Here is a 19,815-nt window from a genome sequence, read left to right on the forward strand (position 1 = left end):
GTTTCAGGCCGAGACCTTTCGTCAGGACTAACTGAAGGAAGAGTGAGTAAGGGATTTGAAAGTTGGAGGGGAAGGGGGAGATCTGAAGTGATAGGAGAAGACAGGAGGGGGAGGGATGGAGCCAAGAGCTGGACAGGTGATTGGCAAAAGGGGATACGAGAGGATCAAGGGACAGGAGGTCCGGGAAGAAAGATAAGGGGGGGGGACCCAGAGGATGGGCCTCCTGTCCCATGATCCTCTCATATCCCTTTTGCCAATCACCTGTCCAGCTCTTGGCTCCATCCCTCCCCCTCCTGTCTTCTCCTATCATTTTGGATCTCCCTCTCCCCCTCCAACTTTCAAATCCCTTACTCACTCTTCCTTCAGTTAGTCCTGACGAAGGGTCTTGGCCTGAAACGTCAACTGCACCTCTTCCTAGAGATGCTGCCTGGCCTGCTGCGTTCACCAGCAACTTTGATGAGTGTTGCTTGAATTTCCAGCATCTGCAGAATTCCTGTTGTTTGCACATAAATACTGGATTTTTTTTTTTTCCTCCTCTTCTGGTTTAAAAAGAGAATCTCTCCTCCCCTCCTCTTCCCCATTCTTGCTTCTTACTACTTCTCACCTCCCCTTGGTGAACCTCCTCTTTCCCTTTTGCCTGTGGTTCACTCTCCTCTCCTGTCAGATTCCTTCCTCTCCAGCCCTTGGACCTTTCCCACCCATCTGGTTTCACCTATCACCTTTGAGCTAACCTCCTCTCCCCACCTCTTCATCTGACATCTTCCCCCTTCACTTTCAGTTTGGAGTATGGGCCTTGGTCTGAAACGCCAACTGTTCAGTCGTCCCCTGACCTGCTGAGCTCCTCCAGCATTTTGTGTTGTGTTGCTCTGAAATGTGTGATAGTATATTCTCCACCTGCCTGGGTCTGCACAGTGCCGGTAGCTCTCAGGAAGCGGCCCATTTGATGACAGTGGCTGGAGCATGTTCTACCTTCACAATACCCTGCAGTTACTTGCTCATGACGTTCTGATTGCACCTCCTGAACCCAGGAGCTCTACCACCCAGAAAGTAAATAAGAACACCACCACCTCCAGATTCCCCTCCAAGTCATCCACCATCCCGCTGTGAACATACGGCACCAGTCCTTGATTGTCCCTTGGTCTAAATTCTGGAAGTCCCCCTTCAGGAGGAATTCGGTACTTTCACCAGAAAGAAAACAGTGTTTCACAAGTCTAACTCAACATCACCTTCCTGGGGGCGTTCATGACTGTACATAAGTTGGTTTGCCAGCAATTCCCGAATTCAAGAGTATAACTCAGTCACCTTCCTGAGGGTGCTTAGACATGTACGTAAATGACCACTTTGCCAGCAATTCCCAAATCCTGAAAATAAATACGTGCTGGACCTTGTATGTGATGTCCACATCAAGCAAAGTAGAATTAAACCAATGCCACAATTATTAATTGTTACATTTATGTCTTTTGTTTAATAATCTGGAATTGAAGAATTGAATTTATTTGTTTGCAGAGATATCAATATTGGATTGCTTCGTCATGAGGCTGAATTCTATGGAATTTCACCACTAGGTGAGAAAAATATTATATCAATGTTTCTGAAAGTATAGGCAGAGTCCAAATCAAAAATGACCTTGGCATTCAGCCGGTACTGTGTGCCCTGGATCCAACTCAGAGTATGTCTGTGTTGGTTGGTGGTTCCCCCTTCAGTTCAGATGTAACCTTGTGTAGACTCATAAACACAAAATAACCTGCAGATGCTGGGATCAAAGCAACACTCACAACACGCTGGAGGAACTCAGCAGGTCGGGCAGCATCCGTGGAAACAATCAGTCAACGTTTTGGGCCGGAACCCTTCATCAGGACTGAAGAGGGAATGGGTAGAGGCCCTATAAAGAAGGTGGGGGAGGGTGGAAAGGAGAAAGCTGGTAGGTACCAGGTGAAAAACCAGTAAGGGGAAAGATAAAGGGGTGGGGGAGGGGAAGCAGGCAGGTGATAGGCAGGAAAGGTGAAGAAGGAATAGGGGAAAACACAATGGGTAGTAGAAGGAGGCGGAACCATGAGGGAGGTGATAGCAGCTGGGGGAGGGGCAGAGTGAAACTGGGATGGGGTGCGGGAGGGGGAGGGAATTACCGGAAGTTGGAGAATTCTATGTTCATACCAAGGGGCTGGAGACTACCCAGACGATATATGAGGTGTTGCTCCTCCAACCTGAGTTTAGCCTCATGGCAGTAGAGGAGGCCATGTATGGACATATCCAAATGGGAATGTGTAGCAGAGTTAAAGTGGGTGGCAACCAGGAGTTCCTGTCTGTTGTGGCGGACAGAGCAGAGGTGCTCGACGAAGTGGTCCCCCAATCTGCGTCAGGTTTCACCGATGTAGGGGAGGCTGCACCGGGAGCACCGGATGCAATAGATGACCCCAACAGACTCACAAGTGAAGTGTTGCCTCACCTGGAAGGACTGTTTGTGGCCCTGAATGGTGGCAAGAGAAGAGGTGTAGGGACAGGTGTAGCACTTACGCTTACAGGGCTAAGTGCCAGGTGGGAGATCTGTGGGGAGGGACGTGTGGACCAGGGAGTCGCGGAGGGAACAATCCCTGCAGAAAGCGGAGAGGGGTAGAGAGAGAACGATGTGCTTAGTGGTGGGGTCCTGTTGAAGGTGGCGGAAGTTGCAGAGGATAATGTGCTGGATCCGGAGGCTGGTGGGGTGGTAGGTGAGGACAAGGGGAACTCTGTTCCTGTTGTGGTTGCGGGAGGATGGGGTGAGGGCTGAAGTGCGGGAAATGGAGGAGATGTGGATGAGGGCATCATTGATGACGGCAGAAGGGAAACCACGATCCTTAAAGAAAGAGGACATTTGAGATGTCCTAGAACTGAAAGCCTCATCCTGGGAGCAGATGCGGCGGAGACGGAGGAAATGGGAATAGGGAATAACAGTTTTGCATGTGGCAGGGTGGGAAGAGGTATAGTCGAGGTAGTTATGAGAGTCAGTGGGCTTATAAAAGATGTCAGTGGACAGTCTGTCTCCAGAGATGGAGACTGAGAGATCGAGAAAGGGGAGAGAAGTGTCTGAGATGGACCAAGTGAATTTGAGGGCTGGGTGGAAGTTTGAAGTAAAGTCGATGAAATTGACGAGCTCAGCATGGGTGCAGGAAGCAGCACCAATGTAGTCGTGAATATAGAGAAAGAAAAGTTGGGGAGCAGTACCAGAATAGGTTTGGAGCACAGACTGTTCTGCATAACCAACGAAGAGGCAGGCATAGCTGGGGCCCATGCGAGTGCCCATAGCTACACCCTTGGTCTGGAGAAAGTGGGAAGAGCCAAAAAAGAAGTTATTAAGTGCGAGTACCAGTTCCGTCAACCAGAGGAGGGTAGTGGTGGTGGGGAACTGGTGAGGTCTATTATCCAGAAAGTAGCGGAGTGCTTTGAGGCCTTCTTGATGGGGCATGGAAGTGTATAAGGATTGGACATCCATAGTAAAAATGAAGCGGTCGGGACCGGGGAACTGGAACCTTCACCCTCCCCCCACCTTCTTTATAGGGCCTCTGCCCCTTCCCTCTTCAGTCCTGACGAAGGGTTCCACTCTGAAATGTTGACTGATCGTTTCCACGGATGCTGCTGAATCTGCTGAGCTCCTCCAGCGTGTTGTGAGTGTTGCCTGTGTAGACTCACTTGCTTTGCAAGAGAACCCAAAGCTCCGTAAATATGATGGCCTCCTTCTAGCACCTGCTCCTTAGTCTTGCTTTTTGTCTCACTAGCTCAAGGCACAGAATCAGAATCAGATTTAATATCACCACCATATGTCATGAAATTTGCTGTCTTTGTGGCAAAATAATATATAATAATAGAAAACAACGTGAACATATAAAATTTAAGTAAGTAGTGCAAAAAATAGAAATAAAAAAGGAGTGAGGTGGTGTTCATGAGTTCAACGTCCATCAGTTGGCAGGGGGGAAGAAGCTGTTCCTGAATCATTGAGTGTATGCCTTCAGGCTTCTGTACCTCCTTCCTGATGGTTGCGATGAGAACCGGGCAGTTTTGGGTGATGTGTGTCCTTAATGATGACACCACCTTTTTTTTTGAGGCATCACTCCTTGAAGATGTCCTGGATAATGAATAAATTCTTCTCAGGCTTCCAGCCGGGTACAGATATCGATTATAACCGATGTTTCGATGACACACGCTGCCATCTTCATCAGGGATGAAGATCAGATGAAGCCCAAGAAGAGTTTGTCATATACGCCAGGAAAGTTGCAGAGTGGAATTAATTGGCTGGTAGAGTGGTCAGAGCAATGGAAATTTAAGACATTGAAGCAGGCAGAATTAGGCCATTCGGCCCATCAGATCTGCTCCAGCATTGGCTGATTTATTATCCCTCCCAACCTCATTTTCCTGCCTTTTCCCCAGAATCTTCAACTCCCTGAATAATCAAAAATCTATCAACCTCTACCTTAATTATACCCAATGACTTGACCTGCACAACCATCTGTGGCAACAAATTCCACAAATTCACCACCATCTAGCTAAAGAAATTCCTCCTCATCTCTATTCTAAATGGACATCCCTCAATTCTGAGACTGTGCCCTCTGGTTCAAGACTGTCCCACCATAAGAAACATCCTCTCCATGTCCACTCTACCTCCACCTTTCAGTGTTTGTTCGGTTTCAATGGGATCCCCCTTCAATGAGCCTAAACTCCAGTGAGTACATGCTCCAAGCCAACAAACTCTCCTCATGTGTTAACCCTTTAATTCCAGGGATCATTCTCATGGAACTCTTCTGGACTTTCTCCAATGCCAGAACATCTAGATAAGGGGCCCAAAACTGCTCGCATTACTCCAAGTGCAGTCTGACTAATGTCTTATAAAGCCCTAGAATTACGTCCTTGCTTTTATATTCTAATCCTCTCAAAATTAATGCTAACATTGCATTTGCCTTCCTCACCACCAACCTGCAAGTTAACCTTAGGGAACCCTGCTCACAAGACCCTTTGTACCTCATTTTTGAATTTTCTCCCCATTTAGAAAATAGCCCACATCTTTATTTCTTCTGGCCAAAGTGCACTTCCCTGCACTATATTCCATCTGCCACTTCTTTGCCTATTCCCCCGATCAGTTTGAGTCCTTCTGCAGACACCTCAACACCCTCCACCTAACTTCGTATCGTCCACACACTTGGCCACAGACCCATCAATTCCTTCATTCAAATCATTGACATAATAACGTTCTTAAAGAGTGGAGTAACCTTGGCACTTTTCCAGTTCTCAGGAACCATTCCCGAATCTAGTGATTCTTAAAAGATCATTACTAATGCCTCCACAATCTGTTCAGCTACCTTTTTCGGAACCCTGGGGTGCAGTTCACCTGGTTCAGGTGACTTACCTGCCCTCGATTTCCCTTAATAATTACAAGCTGATGGACTTTAGGAGGCACATACGTAGTGGTGGGGCCCTCAGGGTCAAAGGGACCTTGGAGGAGTGGGAATATGATGAGTAAACTTACAACTGGCGCTGAAATTGGCGATCTTGTTGACTGAGGATGAAAGGTTGGGTTAAAGAGTACCACTGATAGTCTAGAAAGTTAAGCAGAGCGATGGTAAATCTAACTTGATTCTGACAAATATGAGGTGATATTTTCTGAGAGGCCTAATACAAGTAGGACATAACCCATGAAAGGGATAGGGCCTGAGAGAGCAACAAGGGGGCATATACCATGAAAGGGATAGGGCCGGAGGGAGCAACAGGGGGGCATATACCATGAAAAGGATAGGGCCGGAGGGAGCAACAGGGGGGCATATACCATGAAAAGGATAGGGCCTGAGGGAGCAACAAGGGGGCATATACCATGAAAAGGATAGGGCCGGAGGGAGCAACAAGGGGGCATATACCATGAAAAGGATAGGGCCGGAGGGAGCAACAAGGGGGCATATACCATGAAAAGGATAGGGCCGGAGGGAGCAACAAGGGGGCATATACCATGAAAGGGATAGGGCCGGAGGGAGCATTGAAAAGGCATTGAGGCATGCAAGCCTCCAAAACCACAGCAAGGTTCTGGTCTTCTTAGAGGAGATTTCCTCCTTACCTACTGTAAAATCTCTCACCATCCACATCTATGTTTCTTGCAAGTTAGCAATCCTATTTTGTCTGTCTTTTTACGGTAATTTTATTTGTTCTGTTCCCAGTTTTGGTTTATTCCATATGTATACATTCAGTTCCCATACCAACCACACTCTCTCCTCTGCCCTGTGCCTGAATCTGATCTTCATTTCTCCTTCCTACAGTCCGTCGCCTGGAATTGTGTGCGGATTTGGAGCGCTCTTCCTGTGGAAGCGTCCTGTTTCACGGATATCTCCCACCTCCAGGTACGGCTGCTTGTCTTCACCCCTGCTTCATTAGTTTTCATAGGGTACTCCAGTAACTGTTTGACTGAACAAGTGAAGATCTGATCAACACGGAGAATGTCCAGGAATTTTAAAGAGTTAAAGACTGTTTTGGTTTCTTGATTTCAGAGGTTCTGGGATTGCCTGAGTTGAGGGCTCAGAGAACTTGGGAATTAGTTTTAGCATTCTTCTGGGTGGAAAGGGTGTGGAAATTGGACTTTCTTGATGGGAAGGATCTGGAAATCTCAATGTGAGTGCTCCAGTTTCTCAATTGGGGAGGTGGTTTGGTTGGGTAGTAGCCGTTACTTAGGAGAGCTTAGTTTTCCAGAAGGGTAGGTCTTACACCCTGAATGAGAGGGCACTGAGGAGTGCAGGAGAACAAAGGGAGTTGGGAATACAGGTTCACAATTCATTGAAAGTTCCTTACAGGTAAATGGGGTCATAAATAAACCTATTGGCAATTTGGCCTTCGTAAATCAAAGTATTGAGTACAGGAGATGGGATGTTATGTTGAAGTTGTGTCAGACGCTGGTGAGGCCTTACTTGGAGTAAAGTGTGCTGTTTTGGTCACCTACCCACAGGAAAGATGTAAATAAGGTTGGAAGAGTGGAGAAAATTTACAAGGATGTTGCTGGGACTAGAGGACCTGAGTTGTATGGAAAGATTGAATAAGTTAGGACTGTATTCTTCAGAACGTAGAAGACTGAGAGGAGATTTGATAGAAGTATGCAAAATTATGAAGGATATAGATAGGCTAAATGCAGGCAGGCTTTTTCCACTGAGGTTGGGTGGGACTACAACCAGAGGTCATGTGATGCGGGTGAAAGGTGAAAAGTTTAAGGAGAACAGGATGAGAAACTTCTTTGCTCACAGGGTGGTGAGAGCGTGGAACATGGAACGAGCTACCAGCGCAAGTGGTGCATGTGGGTTTGATTCCAACATTTAAGAGAAGTTTGGAAAGGTATATGGATGGTAGGGATAATGGAGGGCTATAGACCTGGTGCCGGTCAATGGGAGTAGGCATTTTAAATGGTTCTGTACAGACTAAATTGGCCGAAGGGCCTGTTTCTGTACTGTACTTTTCTGTGACTCTAAAGGGTGTGATTCTGTACCATTATAACAAGGGAAGGTGATCAATAAATACTCATGGCTCACATCAATACCATTCATTACAAATGTGTGGAGGAAGTGATTTGATACATTCTCTGACAAGGTCAAAACTGACTTGTGGAAAATACCTAGCAACAGCCTTATTTCCATTTCATTCGGTTTTCGTTAAACCCTTGGACTCCTGGCTTCTCTGGCAGTTTTGTGTCATTGCCTTCCCAAAGTTGGGACCATTCTGGTTTCTCAAAGGGAGGGTTATGAAATTTCGGACCACTCTGGATAATGGCTTCTTGACTCAATAGCTTTGTCTCTCTCTGTAGTGATCCCAGCCATGAGAAGGAACCGGCACAGCCTGGCTAGCCCGCAGATAGTGGGGCCTCGGCTTGAGGGCACTGACCGAGTACCTGTGCGCAGGAGCAACACCATGCCACCCAATCTGGGCAACGCTGGCACTGTTGGGAAATTCCTGGAGCAGCGCGGAAGCGGTTTGTATGCAGCGTGAAGTCCCTGTGGGCTCGTGGTCAGAGTGACTGGTGCATTCGCTCCCTTCCTTGGGCACTGCAGCACGTCGGTCAGCGAGTCGAGTTCTCGGTCCTCGAACTTGTAAACAGATGATGCTGTGTGTTGGCATTTCTAAGAGCTGTGACCATTATCTGACAAGGCATTTAGTGAAGAACAAAGGAGGCAGTCATATGGGAGTCAGGAAGTGTCAGGGCCTAGATTTTAATAGAATTGAGTGCAGTCTTAAAAGATATTTGAATAAAATACTTGAAATGCAAGGCAAGTTAGGCTTCATCTATATGAGAACCATATGTTTTTCAGCATAAAAAGCCAGTTTAATCACATCCTGCTTATAGCGTGGTAACCAGAGCTGGGCACACTATACCAGGTGAAGTTTCATTAGCTACTTGTATGGTTGCAACATGACTATAAGATAGAGGAGCAGAATTCGGTTATTTGGACCATCAAGTTTGCTGCACCATTTCACCACAGCTGATCCAATTTTCGCTCTCAGCCCCAGTCTCCTGCCTTCTCATCATATCCCTTCATGCCCTGACTAATCAAGAATCTATCAACCTCTGCCTTGAATATACCCAGTCACCTGGACTCCACGCCACCTGTGACGATGAATTCCACAGATTCACCACTCTCTAGCTAAAAAACTTCTTCCTCACCTCTGTTCCAAAAGGCTGCCTGTAAGATTGAAGCACTTTGTTGAGTTTGGTGAGTGAGACAGAAAACTACAAAATTAAATATCGAACAAACAGATGCTTAGTTAAAATTACACGTGGAGCATACTTTCCAGAAGGTTCTATGCAGCGTGCATCAGACAAAAGGGAGAGAAAAAGAAACTGCGGCTGCCGATGCCCCAACGGATTTGTTATACTTGCGTGACGCACCCTCAACTCCAGTAATGATTATTCCAAAGTGGAATCTTTTATTCAACCCTTTATTAGCAAATAACAAACATACAATATTGAAGCGATGAAACTTGGGCATACCCAAGTGTAAGCTAAGCGTAATTGAGTGTTTTTGAGTGCTCAGCAAGAGATATGATATCTGCCAGACTCAGATACAAACTACCCTGAACATAGCATGAATACGGAACTTATTCCCTTCGCTTTTACCATGTCCCACTCATGTAACTAGTTACCATAATAAACCCCGCAATGCAGAATAGAGATAGATGCAGATAAATCACCTTCACCATCCAGTCCACCCTGTGTTCTCATTTTCTGGGGAGACACAAGTCAAGCATCTGGATGACGTGGTCTTTCCATCAGAGTTGGCTCATGTCTCCCCAGACAGATCCTTTACTCCCAGTTGAAGGAAGGTCAGCAGTCCCCTAGTGGACAAAGGAAAGGCTTCAAAGATAACATCAAAATCAGCCTGAATAAGTTAAACATGACATCTAAAAACTGGGAAGCCATTACACTCGGATATGCCTGGAGGAAATCTGTTCAAGAGGGAGCTGGGCTACCTGAGATCGATCTGTTGTGCTGCAGAGAACAAACGGCAAAAATAAACGGAGAGACTGAACAACCAAAACACCCAGGCACTAGCCACAACCACCACTTACTCTTGCCCACACCACATCAGAATATGTGGATCCTCGATCCTGAGGACTCACCAATAGACCACCCCAGAGAACATCATAGGCAAATCAAATGATTGCACTGACGAGCAGTGCTATGTACCTGTAGCCATGGGTTTCTTTGATCGACTGTTTACTATGCAAGTCCTCCATGGTTTAACTTGCCAAATGCAACCAGTCTGAGATAAATTCCACCTCTCATTGGCCAATCTCCCCAGTTTGTCACTATCCAGTACACCACCAATTTTGGGTTAATGCTTTCGTTTCATTTCCGCAAGCTGAATAATTCCGGCTTTTTCTTCCTGAATCTTGACTTCTTCCTCGGCAGAGGTGAAGGACTTGGCCAGTGGTGTCAGAGTAGTCCAGTTAAGTAGTTGTTGTGCACTTTTTTGGTGGTACACGTCATAGCCACTGTAGTGGTGGTGAGAATGAATTTACATTCCTGAATCTGTTAGAGAAGGATCACCCATGGTTATTTGAGACCAACGTTCCCTTTAATTTTATTTCTTACAGCTGTGAAGACCAATCATTGCTCTGAGCAGGAAATTTTTGCACGGCCTGAAAAGTGTGTGGCGCTGTAATATTTTAAATAATATGCATGCTATGAATTGTTCATTTTTGCGCCTTGTGGCACATCGGCGGCATTTTTGCTGTTTCCTTAGCATTTGACTTTTTTACGAGACTGAGTTGTTACCTTGATGCTCAACCCAGCACGGATAGAAAGCGTGCAAGGAGCCAGCCACGTTCAGACTCGGGACACTTCGCCTCGAAGTCTGGTGCTGATGTCACTCACCACCGGCCAGCTGATGAATACTTAGACTAAACATTGAAAAACCACCTACTTTTTAAAAATTAATTGAAGGGTATAATGAAAAACAGTATAACAAAGAAAATCTTTCGCGTTTCATTAACTTTTTCTTGTCCTTCTTTATTACAAATCCATTGTCTGTAAACACTCTCCAGAATAATTTTGCATCCAGATGAAAGATTCACCTTAATGGTCATTAGCTCATCCAAATGTTCCTTTTTTAGTCTGTTTCAGGATTTACGTTTGATTCAATTCATAAGACTGAATCCACGTTTGCAGTCAGCATCAGAAGCTTGATATGTCCCAACGATGTAAACAAGAATTGATAGTTATTCAAATTTTTTGTTTCTAAGTATGTAGTTCCAACATATCAGTGAGCGTCTTAGTTGAACTAGTCTTAACTTTCTCAAATGACAAATTTGCCATCACGGTATTGCTTTGTTATTTTTGAGGCAATAATAGCTGAGTTTTTTTTTGTCAGTCATACAACAATTGATAGCTTAGTCCCAGGCTGGGAGTGAGGCCTCTGCCCAGCTGTTCGTGCTCTCTACTGTTGGGTGCCATATTGACAACTAAGGGCTACAGTGATTATTTGATCTGTAAAATAAAGGGCAGTCAATGTGTGCTGTGAATAGCAACACACATCAAAATTGCTGGTGAACGCAGCAGGCCAGGCGGCATCTCTAGGAAGAGGTACAGTTGACGTTTCAGGCTGAGACCCTTCGTCAGGACTAACTGAGAAAGAGTTAGTAAGAGATTTGAAAGTGGGAGGCAGAGGGGGAGATCCAAAATGATAGGAGAAGACAGGAGGAGGAGGGATGGAGCCAAGAGCTGGACAGGTGATAGGCAAAAGGGATATGAGAGGATCATGGGGCAGGAGGTCCGGGGAGAAAGACAGGGGGGGGGGGGATCCCAGAGGATGGGTAAGGGGTATAGTCAGAGGGACAGAGGGAGAAAAAGGAGAGTGAGAGAAAGAATGTGTGTATAAAAATAAATAACGGATGGGGTACGAGGGGGAGCTATGCCTGCCTTTTTGTTGGCTTTGTGGAACAATCTATGTTCCATGCCTATTCTGGTATCTGTCCCCCACTTTTCCTTCGCTACATCGACGACTGCATTGGTGCTGCTTCCTGCACGCATGCAGAACTCGTTGACTTTATTAACTTTGCCTCCAACTTTCACCCTGGTCCATTTCTGACACGGCCCTCCCCTTTCTAGATCTTTCTGTCTCTGTCTCTGGAGACAGCTTATCCACTGATGTCTACTATAAGCCTCTCACAGCTATCTGGACTATTCCTCTTCTCACCCTGTCTCTTGCAAAAATGCCATCCCCTTCTCACAATTCCTCCGTCTCCACCGCATCTGCTCTCAGGATGAGGCTTTTCATTCCAGGACGAGGGAGATGTCCTCCTTTTTTAAAGAAAGGGGCTTCCCTTCCTCCACTATCAACTCTGCTCTCAAACGCATCTCCCCCATTTCACGCACATCTGCTCTCACTCCGTCCTCCCGCCACCCCACTAGGAATAGGGTTCCCCTGGTCCTCACCTACCACCCCACCAGCCTCCGGGTCCAACATATTATTCTCCGTAACTTCCGCCACCTGCAACGGGATCCCACCACTAAGCACATCTTTCCCTCCCCCTGCTCTCTGTTTTCCGCAGGGATCGCTCCCCACGCAACTCCCTTGTCCATTCGTCCCCCCCATCCCTCCCCACTGATCTCCCTCCTGGTACTTATCCTTGTAAGCGGAACAAGTGCTGCACATGCCCTTACGCTTCCTCCTTTACCACCATTCAGGGCCCCAGACAGTCCTTCCAGGTGAGGCAACACTTCACCTGTGAGTCGGCTGGGGTGATATACTGCATCTGGTGCTCCCGATGTGGCCTTCTATATATTGGCGAGACCTGACGCAGACTGGGAGACCGCTTTGCTGAACATTTACGCTCTGTCCGCCAGAGAAAGCAGGATCTCCCAGTGGCCACACATTTTAATTCCACGTCCCATTCCCATTCTGACGTGTCTATCCACGGCCTCCTCTACTGTAAAGATGAAGCCACACTCAGGTTGGAGGAACAACACCTTATATTCCGTCTGGGTAGCCTCCAACCTGATGGCATGAACATCGACTTCTCTAACTTCCACTGATGCCCCACCTCCCCCTCGTACCCCATCTGTTATTTATTTTTATACACACATTCTTTCTCTCACTCTCCTTTTTCTCCCTCTGTCCCTCTGAATATACCCCTTGCCCATCCTCTGGGCCCCCTCCCCTTTCCTTCACCCTGGACCTCCTGTCCCATCATTCTGTCATATCCCCTTTGCCAATCACCTGTCCAGCTCTTGACTCCATCCCTCCCCCTCCCCCTCCTGTCTTCTATCATTTTGGATCTCCCCTTCCCCCTTCCACTTTCTGATCTCTTACTAACTCTTCCTTCAGTTAGTCCTGACGAAGGGTCTCGGCCCGAAACGTCGATTGCACCTCTTCCTAGAGATGCTGCCTGGCCTGCTGCGTTCACCAGCAACTTTGATGTGTGTTGCTTGAATTTCCAGCATCTGCAGAATTCCTGTTGTTATGTGTGTTGTGAATAGATGTTTTCTGGTGAGCATGCTGTCAGATGTTAGTAATTTTTCATTCTCCAGGTTCTTAGGAGTCCAAGACAAGTGAAAACTTGTTGCTTCAATGATCATTTATTTTAAAGTTTAAACAAAGGAACAAAAACAGAGCACCTGGAACTAAAGCAGACAAAAGGAAAGATGATACAAAAAAGATGGTGCCTTTGGAAAAACTTGGCACTCTTATAGTTCAGATAAGACAAATTCCTTAGATAAGAGGAATCAATCACAGCTTATCATGTGTTATCACTTAACAAATTAAAAATTAAAAGGTGTTAAACTATTATGTAACTGCTGTACCACATTTCTGCCAGTAGGTGGAGACAAACCCCACACATCTTAAGCAATATGTGACTGCTAAAAATGCAAATTGTATCAGTTTAAAAAAACTGCAATTTCAGTCTTGCATTAATTCAACTAATATAATTGAAAGCATTAAAAACAATGGACTCCAACAATGCAATTTTTCACTCAGGTAGTGAATGTTTAGACTTTTCTTCCAGAGGACCGTGGAGCTCAGTGGCTAATTGCATTCAAAGGGGGGCAGAAAAGTGGAGTTGAGGGTGAATTCTGACCACAGTCTTGTACTGGAGTGGATTAGAATAGGATCAAAAGGCCAGATGTCCCACATTAGCTCCTGTTCATGTTCGTTTCTCATCTCTCTCAGGGTCACCGTCTCATCCTGGCATGGTGCGGATAGTGAGAGGGCATCACAACTGGATCGCGGTGGCCTATGCGCAGTTTGTGGTGTGTTACAGGTAGGTGTGGGTAAAATCCAAAGTTATTGTTGCTTCCCAAAGCTGTCTTGCCTCCTCAGTAGGGGAAAGATGTTTCTTGTACTCATTGAGAAACAATGCTGAGTAGGTCCTTTCATCTCTTCGAACTGCACCTCCCAGCAACCCCTGGCTTAATCCTAGCCTAATCACGGGACAATTTACAATGACCAATTAACCTACTAACCGGAACTTGTTTGGACTGCGGGAGGAAACCCACGCGGTCAGGGGAGAACATGCAGACTCCTTACTGACAGTGACGAAAATTGAACACCGGTGGCTGGTGTTGTCAAGCGTTATGCTAACCACTACACTACCATGCCGCCCCAAATCTCTCTCAGAATAGGGGTGAATCTTTGGAACGGTCTTCCCAAGAGGCCCTGAGTATATTCATGACAGGCATGAGTTTTTTGTGACATCAGAGAACATAGGTTAAATGCAGGAAAGTGGTGCAGAGGTTGCAGATCCACTGTGATCTTGTTGAAAATCAGCAACAACTCAAGGGGACAAATGGCCTTGTCCTGTTTCTGTATCTTATGGTTCCAGGATTGAAAGGCTTGTCACCTGAGGACCTTTTGATGGCTCTGGTCCTGTACTCACTGGAATTCAGAAGAATGAGGGATGACTTCATTGAAACCTATTGAATGTTGAGTGGATATGGAGAGGATATTTCCTATAGTGGTGGAGTTTAAGACCCGAAGAATAGAGGGGTGTCCTGTTAGAACGAAGATGAGTTCCTTTAGCCAGAGAGTGGTGAATCCATGGAAATCATTGCCATGGGTGGCTGTGGAGGCCAAGTCATTGGGTATATTTAAGGGGGAGGTTGATAGATTCTTGATTAGTCAGGCCATGAAGGGATATGGGGAGAAGGCAGGAGATTGGGGATGAGAGGGAAACGGACCAGCTACGATGAAATGGCAGAGCAGACTCGATAAGCCAAATGGCCTAATTCTGCTCCTACATATATAACTTATGGTTATTCCTTCCTTTGTGCTGAGGTCTGGCTCCAGGGACTGACCAGTTCTCATAGTCTGGTTTCTGAAAAATACCAGGACCCATTTTAGATCATTGATGGATATGAGGAAGTATATTGCAGAGGACCTGGCCTTAACCTCATCAACTCAAGTTTATTGTCATTTAAATATGTCCATGTATACTGTCAAGTGAGACGTTTCACCAGACCGGGGTATAAACCACAGTAGTACACATTACACACAATAACTTAGGAAAGAGAAAATTAAATCTAGAAATGAATTATGCATAGATAAATTAAAGTGCATAAATTAAATATTATAGGGTTCAGTACAAGTTATTTAGAAACATTTCAAATGTGATGTGGCAGGGAGTTCAGAAGACTAATGGCCTGAGGGAAGAAACTGTTTCCCATCCTGACCGTTCTTGTCTTTGTGCATCAGAGTCTCCTGTCTGATGGTAGGAATCAAAGAGGATGCTGGATGGATGGGTGGGATCCCTGATAATACTAAGGGCCTCCCAGGTGCTAGGGTCTAGGATATATCAGAGTAGCTGCAGAAGATTCTCGAGGGAAGATGAGTAGCCAGAGGTCATGGTGCACATTCTACCAATGACATGGGTAGAAAGGAGGAGGAGGTCCTGTGCTGTGAGTGTAGGGAGTTAGTGAAGAGGCTGAAGAGCAGGACCTCCAAGATAATAATCTCTGGATTACTCCCTGTACCTCATGCTGGTCAGGGCAGGAATAGGATGATAGTTCAGATGAATGAGTGGCTGAGCAACTGGAACAGGCAGCGGGGTTTCAAGTTGTTGGATAATTGGAACCTCTTCTGGGGTAAGGGTGACCTGAACATGGGAACAGGTTGCACCTGAAATGGAGGGGAGCCAATATTATGGCCGAGAGGATCAATAGCGTTACTTGGGAGGGTTTAAACTAGTTTAGCAAGGAACTGGGAACCGGAGCACCGGGATGAAGAGAAAGGTAGATGTCAGGGCCAGTAAAAACAAGCTGGAGCAAAGTAATAGATATGATGGGACTGATACTTTGAAGTGAGTGTAATTTAATGCTAGGAGTATTATGAGTAAAGGTAATGAGCTTAGACCATGGATCAGTGCATGGAACTACGATGTTGTAGCCATGACAGGGACTTCATTGAGAGAGGGATAGGAAATGGTGCTTAATATCCCAGGTTTCAATATTTTAGTAAAAAGTAGAGAGAAGTAAAAGTGGGGTTGTTGAACTGCTGGAAGCCTGTGACTCGTGGAGTGCCGCAGGGATCGGTGCTGGCTCTATTGTTGTTTGTCATCTATATCAGTGATCTGGATGATAACATGGTTAACTCGATCAGCACATTTGCGGATGACACCAAGATTTGGGGTGTGGTGGATAGTGAGGAAGGCTATCGTGACTTGCAGAGGGTTCTGGACCAACTGGGAAAACGGGATGAAAAATGGCAGATGGAATTTAATGCAGACAAGTGCGAGGTTTTCCACTTTGGTAGGACCAACTCCTTTGCTATGAGTTATAGAGTGAGCAGTAGGGCATTGAGGATAGAATAGAATTGATTTAAATCTTACGTCCATCCCTCAAAGTGAGGGAGTGAAGATCTTTGCGTTATGACTCCGTTACAATGTACAGACGTGTGAATTTATAAGTCTAATGGTTTGTAGGAAGGAGTGTGGTAGAACAAAGGGATCTGGGAATACTGGTCGATAATTCATCGAAAGTAGTGTCACAGGTGGGGAGAGTCATAAAGTGAGCTTTTGGCACATTGGCCTTCATAAATCAAAGTACTGAGTTCTGGAGCTGGGATGTTATGTTGAATTTGTGCAGAATGTTGATGAGCCCTAATTTGGAGTATCATGTGCAGTTTTGGTCACTTACCTACAGAAAAGTTTGAAAGAGTACAGGGAAAATTTACAAGGACGTTGCCGGGTCTGGAGGATCTGAGTTATAAGGAAAGATTGAATAAGTTAGGTCTTTATTCTTTGGAACATAGAAGATTGAGGGGAGATTTGATAGAGGTATACAAAATTGAGGGGTATAGATGAGGTAAATGCAAGCAGGCTTTTTCCACTGAGGTTGAGTGGGACTACAACCAGATCATGGGTTAAGAGTGAAAGATGAAAAGTTTAAGGGGAACATGAGGGGCAACTTCTTCACTCAGAGGGTGGTGAGTGTGTGGAGTGAACTGCCAGCACAAGTGGTGCATGTGAGCTCAATTTCAATGTTTTAAGAGAAGTTTGGATAGGTACATGGATGGTAATGGTATGAAGGCCTAAGGTCCTGGTGCAGGTAGATGGGAGTAAGCAGTGTAAATTGGTCAGCATGGACTAAATGGGCCGAAGGACCTTTTTCTGTGCTGTACTTCTCAATAACTCTAATAATCAGAGGCAACATTGCAGCTGCACTCAAAGGGGAGATGCTGGCGGACTCGTCCTCTGAGTCTATATGAGTAGCACTCAGGAATAGGAAGGGTGAAATCACTCTGATGGGAATGTACTGCAGAACTCCCAGTAGCCACCGGGACAGATATGCAGGCAGGCTAAGGAAAGGTGTAAAAACAGTAGGGTTGTTGTCATGGGGAACCTCAACTTCTTATAATATAAACTGGAACCCTCTTAGTGCAAGGGGTTTAGATGGGGCAGAATTTGTTGGGTGCATCCAGGAAGGTTTTTTAAAAATCAATATGTAGATAGTCTAACAAGAGGAGGGGCTATACTGGATCTGGTGTTGGGTAACGTGCCTGGCTGGGTGAGCAAGCTTTCAGTGGGTGAGCAGTGACCGCCATTCCTTAAATTTTAAGACAGCTATAGTTAAGGGTAAATATGGATGTTATGGGTGAGTACTAAATTGGAGCAGGGTAAATTACGAGGGCATTAGGCAAGAACTAGAGAGAGTTAATTGGAAATAACTTTTTGGGCAAGTCCACATCTAACATGTGGAGGGTGTTATAAAGGCCAACTGCAGAGTTCAGGACAGGTACGTTCCAGTCAGATCGAAGGACAGAGATGCAGGGTGAAATAACCTTGGATGTTGAGAGAGTCAAGAAGCAAAACGAAAAGTATGTAAAGCTCAGGAAGCTGCAATCAAATAGAGCACTGGACGGTTATAAAGAAGCCGAGAAAAAACTCAAGGGGGGAAACTAGGAAAGCCAGGAGGGAGCATTAAAAGCTTTTGGTAAGTGCAAGAATCCAAGGCATTGTATACATAGATGAAGAGCAAGAGGACAACTAGGGAGAGGGGGAGAGGGTAAAACCACTCAACAATAAAGGTGGAAACATTTGTTTGGATGCGGAGGATGTGGGTGAGATCCTTAATGAGTAATGTATATCATAATTTATCGAGGAGAAGGATGTGGCAGTTAAGGAGTCAAGTCAGTGATGGGGAAGTTACTGGAGACAGTTCTTAGGAATAGAATTTATGTGCATTTGGAAAACCAAAACTAATTAGAGAGAGCCAGCATGGTTTTGTGTTGGGCACGTTGCGTCTTACCAACTTGACTTTGACAGGGTTGATTGATGAAGGTAGAGCTGTAGTTGTCTATATGGATTTTAGATGAGCTCATAGGAGCCTCACCTTGAACATTGAGATGCATGGGATCCATGGTGAACTGGCCATTTGGATTCAGAAGTGGTTTGCCCATAGAAGATGGAGGGTACCAGTCAAAGGGACTTACCTGAGCTGGAGGTCTGTGGTTAGTGGTGTTCTGCGGGGATCTGTACTGGGACCTGTGCTGTTTCTGATGTATGTAAATGACCTGGATGAAAATGTAGATGGATGGTTGGCAAGTTTGCAGATGATGTTGATGGGCCAAATGGCCTAATTCTGCTCCTGTATCTTGATGTGAAGATTGGTGATGTTGTGGAGACTGGAGGAGACTGGCGAATATTACAGTGGGATACAGATCAGTTGCAGATATGGGATGAGAAATGACAGATGGAGTTTAACCCGGACAGTTATGAAGTGTTACACCTTGATAGGTGAAAGGAAAGGGGACAGTTAAAAGTAAGGCCCTCCACAGTGTTGATGAGCAGAGGGATCGTGGGATCCAAGTTAATAGCTCCCTGAAGTGGTTAGGGACTAGAGGGCATGAGAGCTTGGACAAACCCGAGTTGTTTTCTCTGGAGCGGTGGAAGCCGTGGAAAGATCATACCGAGGTTTATAAGATTATGAGAGGCATAGTTGGAGCAGACAGACAGTATCTTTTTCCCAGGGTTGAAATGCCTCATACCAGAGAGCATACATTTAAGGTGAGGGGGGGTAATTTCAAAGAAGTTATGAGGGGCAATATTTTTACACAGAGAGTTGTGGGATAGTAACTGTTCTGGAACTTGGTAGGGCGAGTTCTGAGGCTCATATTCCTTCTACCTGATGGCAGCAGCCAGGGAAGTGCATGATTTGGGTGGTGGGGATCTCTGACGATGGATGCTGTTTTCCTACAACAGTGTTTCATGTAGACGTGCTTGGGATGTACTGGGCCAAATCCACTTCTTTCTGTAGGATTTTATGTACCAGGTCATGACACAGTCTGTTAATACCCTCCATTATACATCTATAGAAGTTTAAAGCTGCTAACCTTCACCTCTGATCCTCCAATGAGGACTGGCTCATGGACCTCTGTTTTCCCTTTATTTTTGGAGATCTGATGAAGGTAGAATATAGAATGTGAATGAAACGCCAGGGAATATTGAGGAACAGAGGAACCTCCATCTCTGAAGGTGGCAGCACGTCTAGATAAGGTGGCGAAGCAGGCGGATGAGAATCTGGCCTTCGTTAGCCAGGGCATAGAATACAGGAGTGGTACAATTTCACGGAACATTGGTATGGCCACATCTGGAGTGTTCGGTGCCTTTCTGCTTGTTCACATTATAGGAAGGATGTGAGGTGTTGCCCGGAACGTTTCAGTTATGAGAAGATATGTGAATAGACTGTTTGATTTTGTAGCTATTGAGCTGAAGAGCTGAGACATCATGCTGCAGCTGGACAGGTCCTTGGTTAGGTCAGACTTAGAATGCTGCATGCACTTTTATTCAGTACTCTTGTAGAAGGGTTATGGTAGTGCTCGAAAAAGTGCA

The 19,815-nt window shown here is 45.7% G+C and overlaps 1 protein-coding gene across 1 annotated transcript in view; it reads left to right on the forward strand.

Moving 5' to 3' along the window:
- Positions 1 to 19,815, forward strand: part of shkbp1 (SH3KBP1 binding protein 1) — a 63,718-nt gene that overhangs the window by 13,694 nt on the left and 30,209 nt on the right. The window contains exons 5-8 of the mRNA XM_072274399.1: positions 1,507 to 1,565; positions 6,273 to 6,353; positions 7,799 to 7,963; positions 13,662 to 13,752. Of these exons, the coding sequence (XP_072130500.1) occupies positions 1,507 to 1,565; positions 6,273 to 6,353; positions 7,799 to 7,963; positions 13,662 to 13,752 (396 nt within the window). The remainder of the gene's footprint in view (positions 1 to 1,506; positions 1,566 to 6,272; positions 6,354 to 7,798; positions 7,964 to 13,661; positions 13,753 to 19,815) is intronic.

Source organism: Mobula birostris, chromosome 12 (assembly GCF_030028105.1).
Source record: "Mobula birostris isolate sMobBir1 chromosome 12, sMobBir1.hap1, whole genome shotgun sequence".
Lineage (NCBI taxonomy): Eukaryota > Metazoa > Chordata > Chondrichthyes > Myliobatiformes > Myliobatidae > Mobula > Mobula birostris.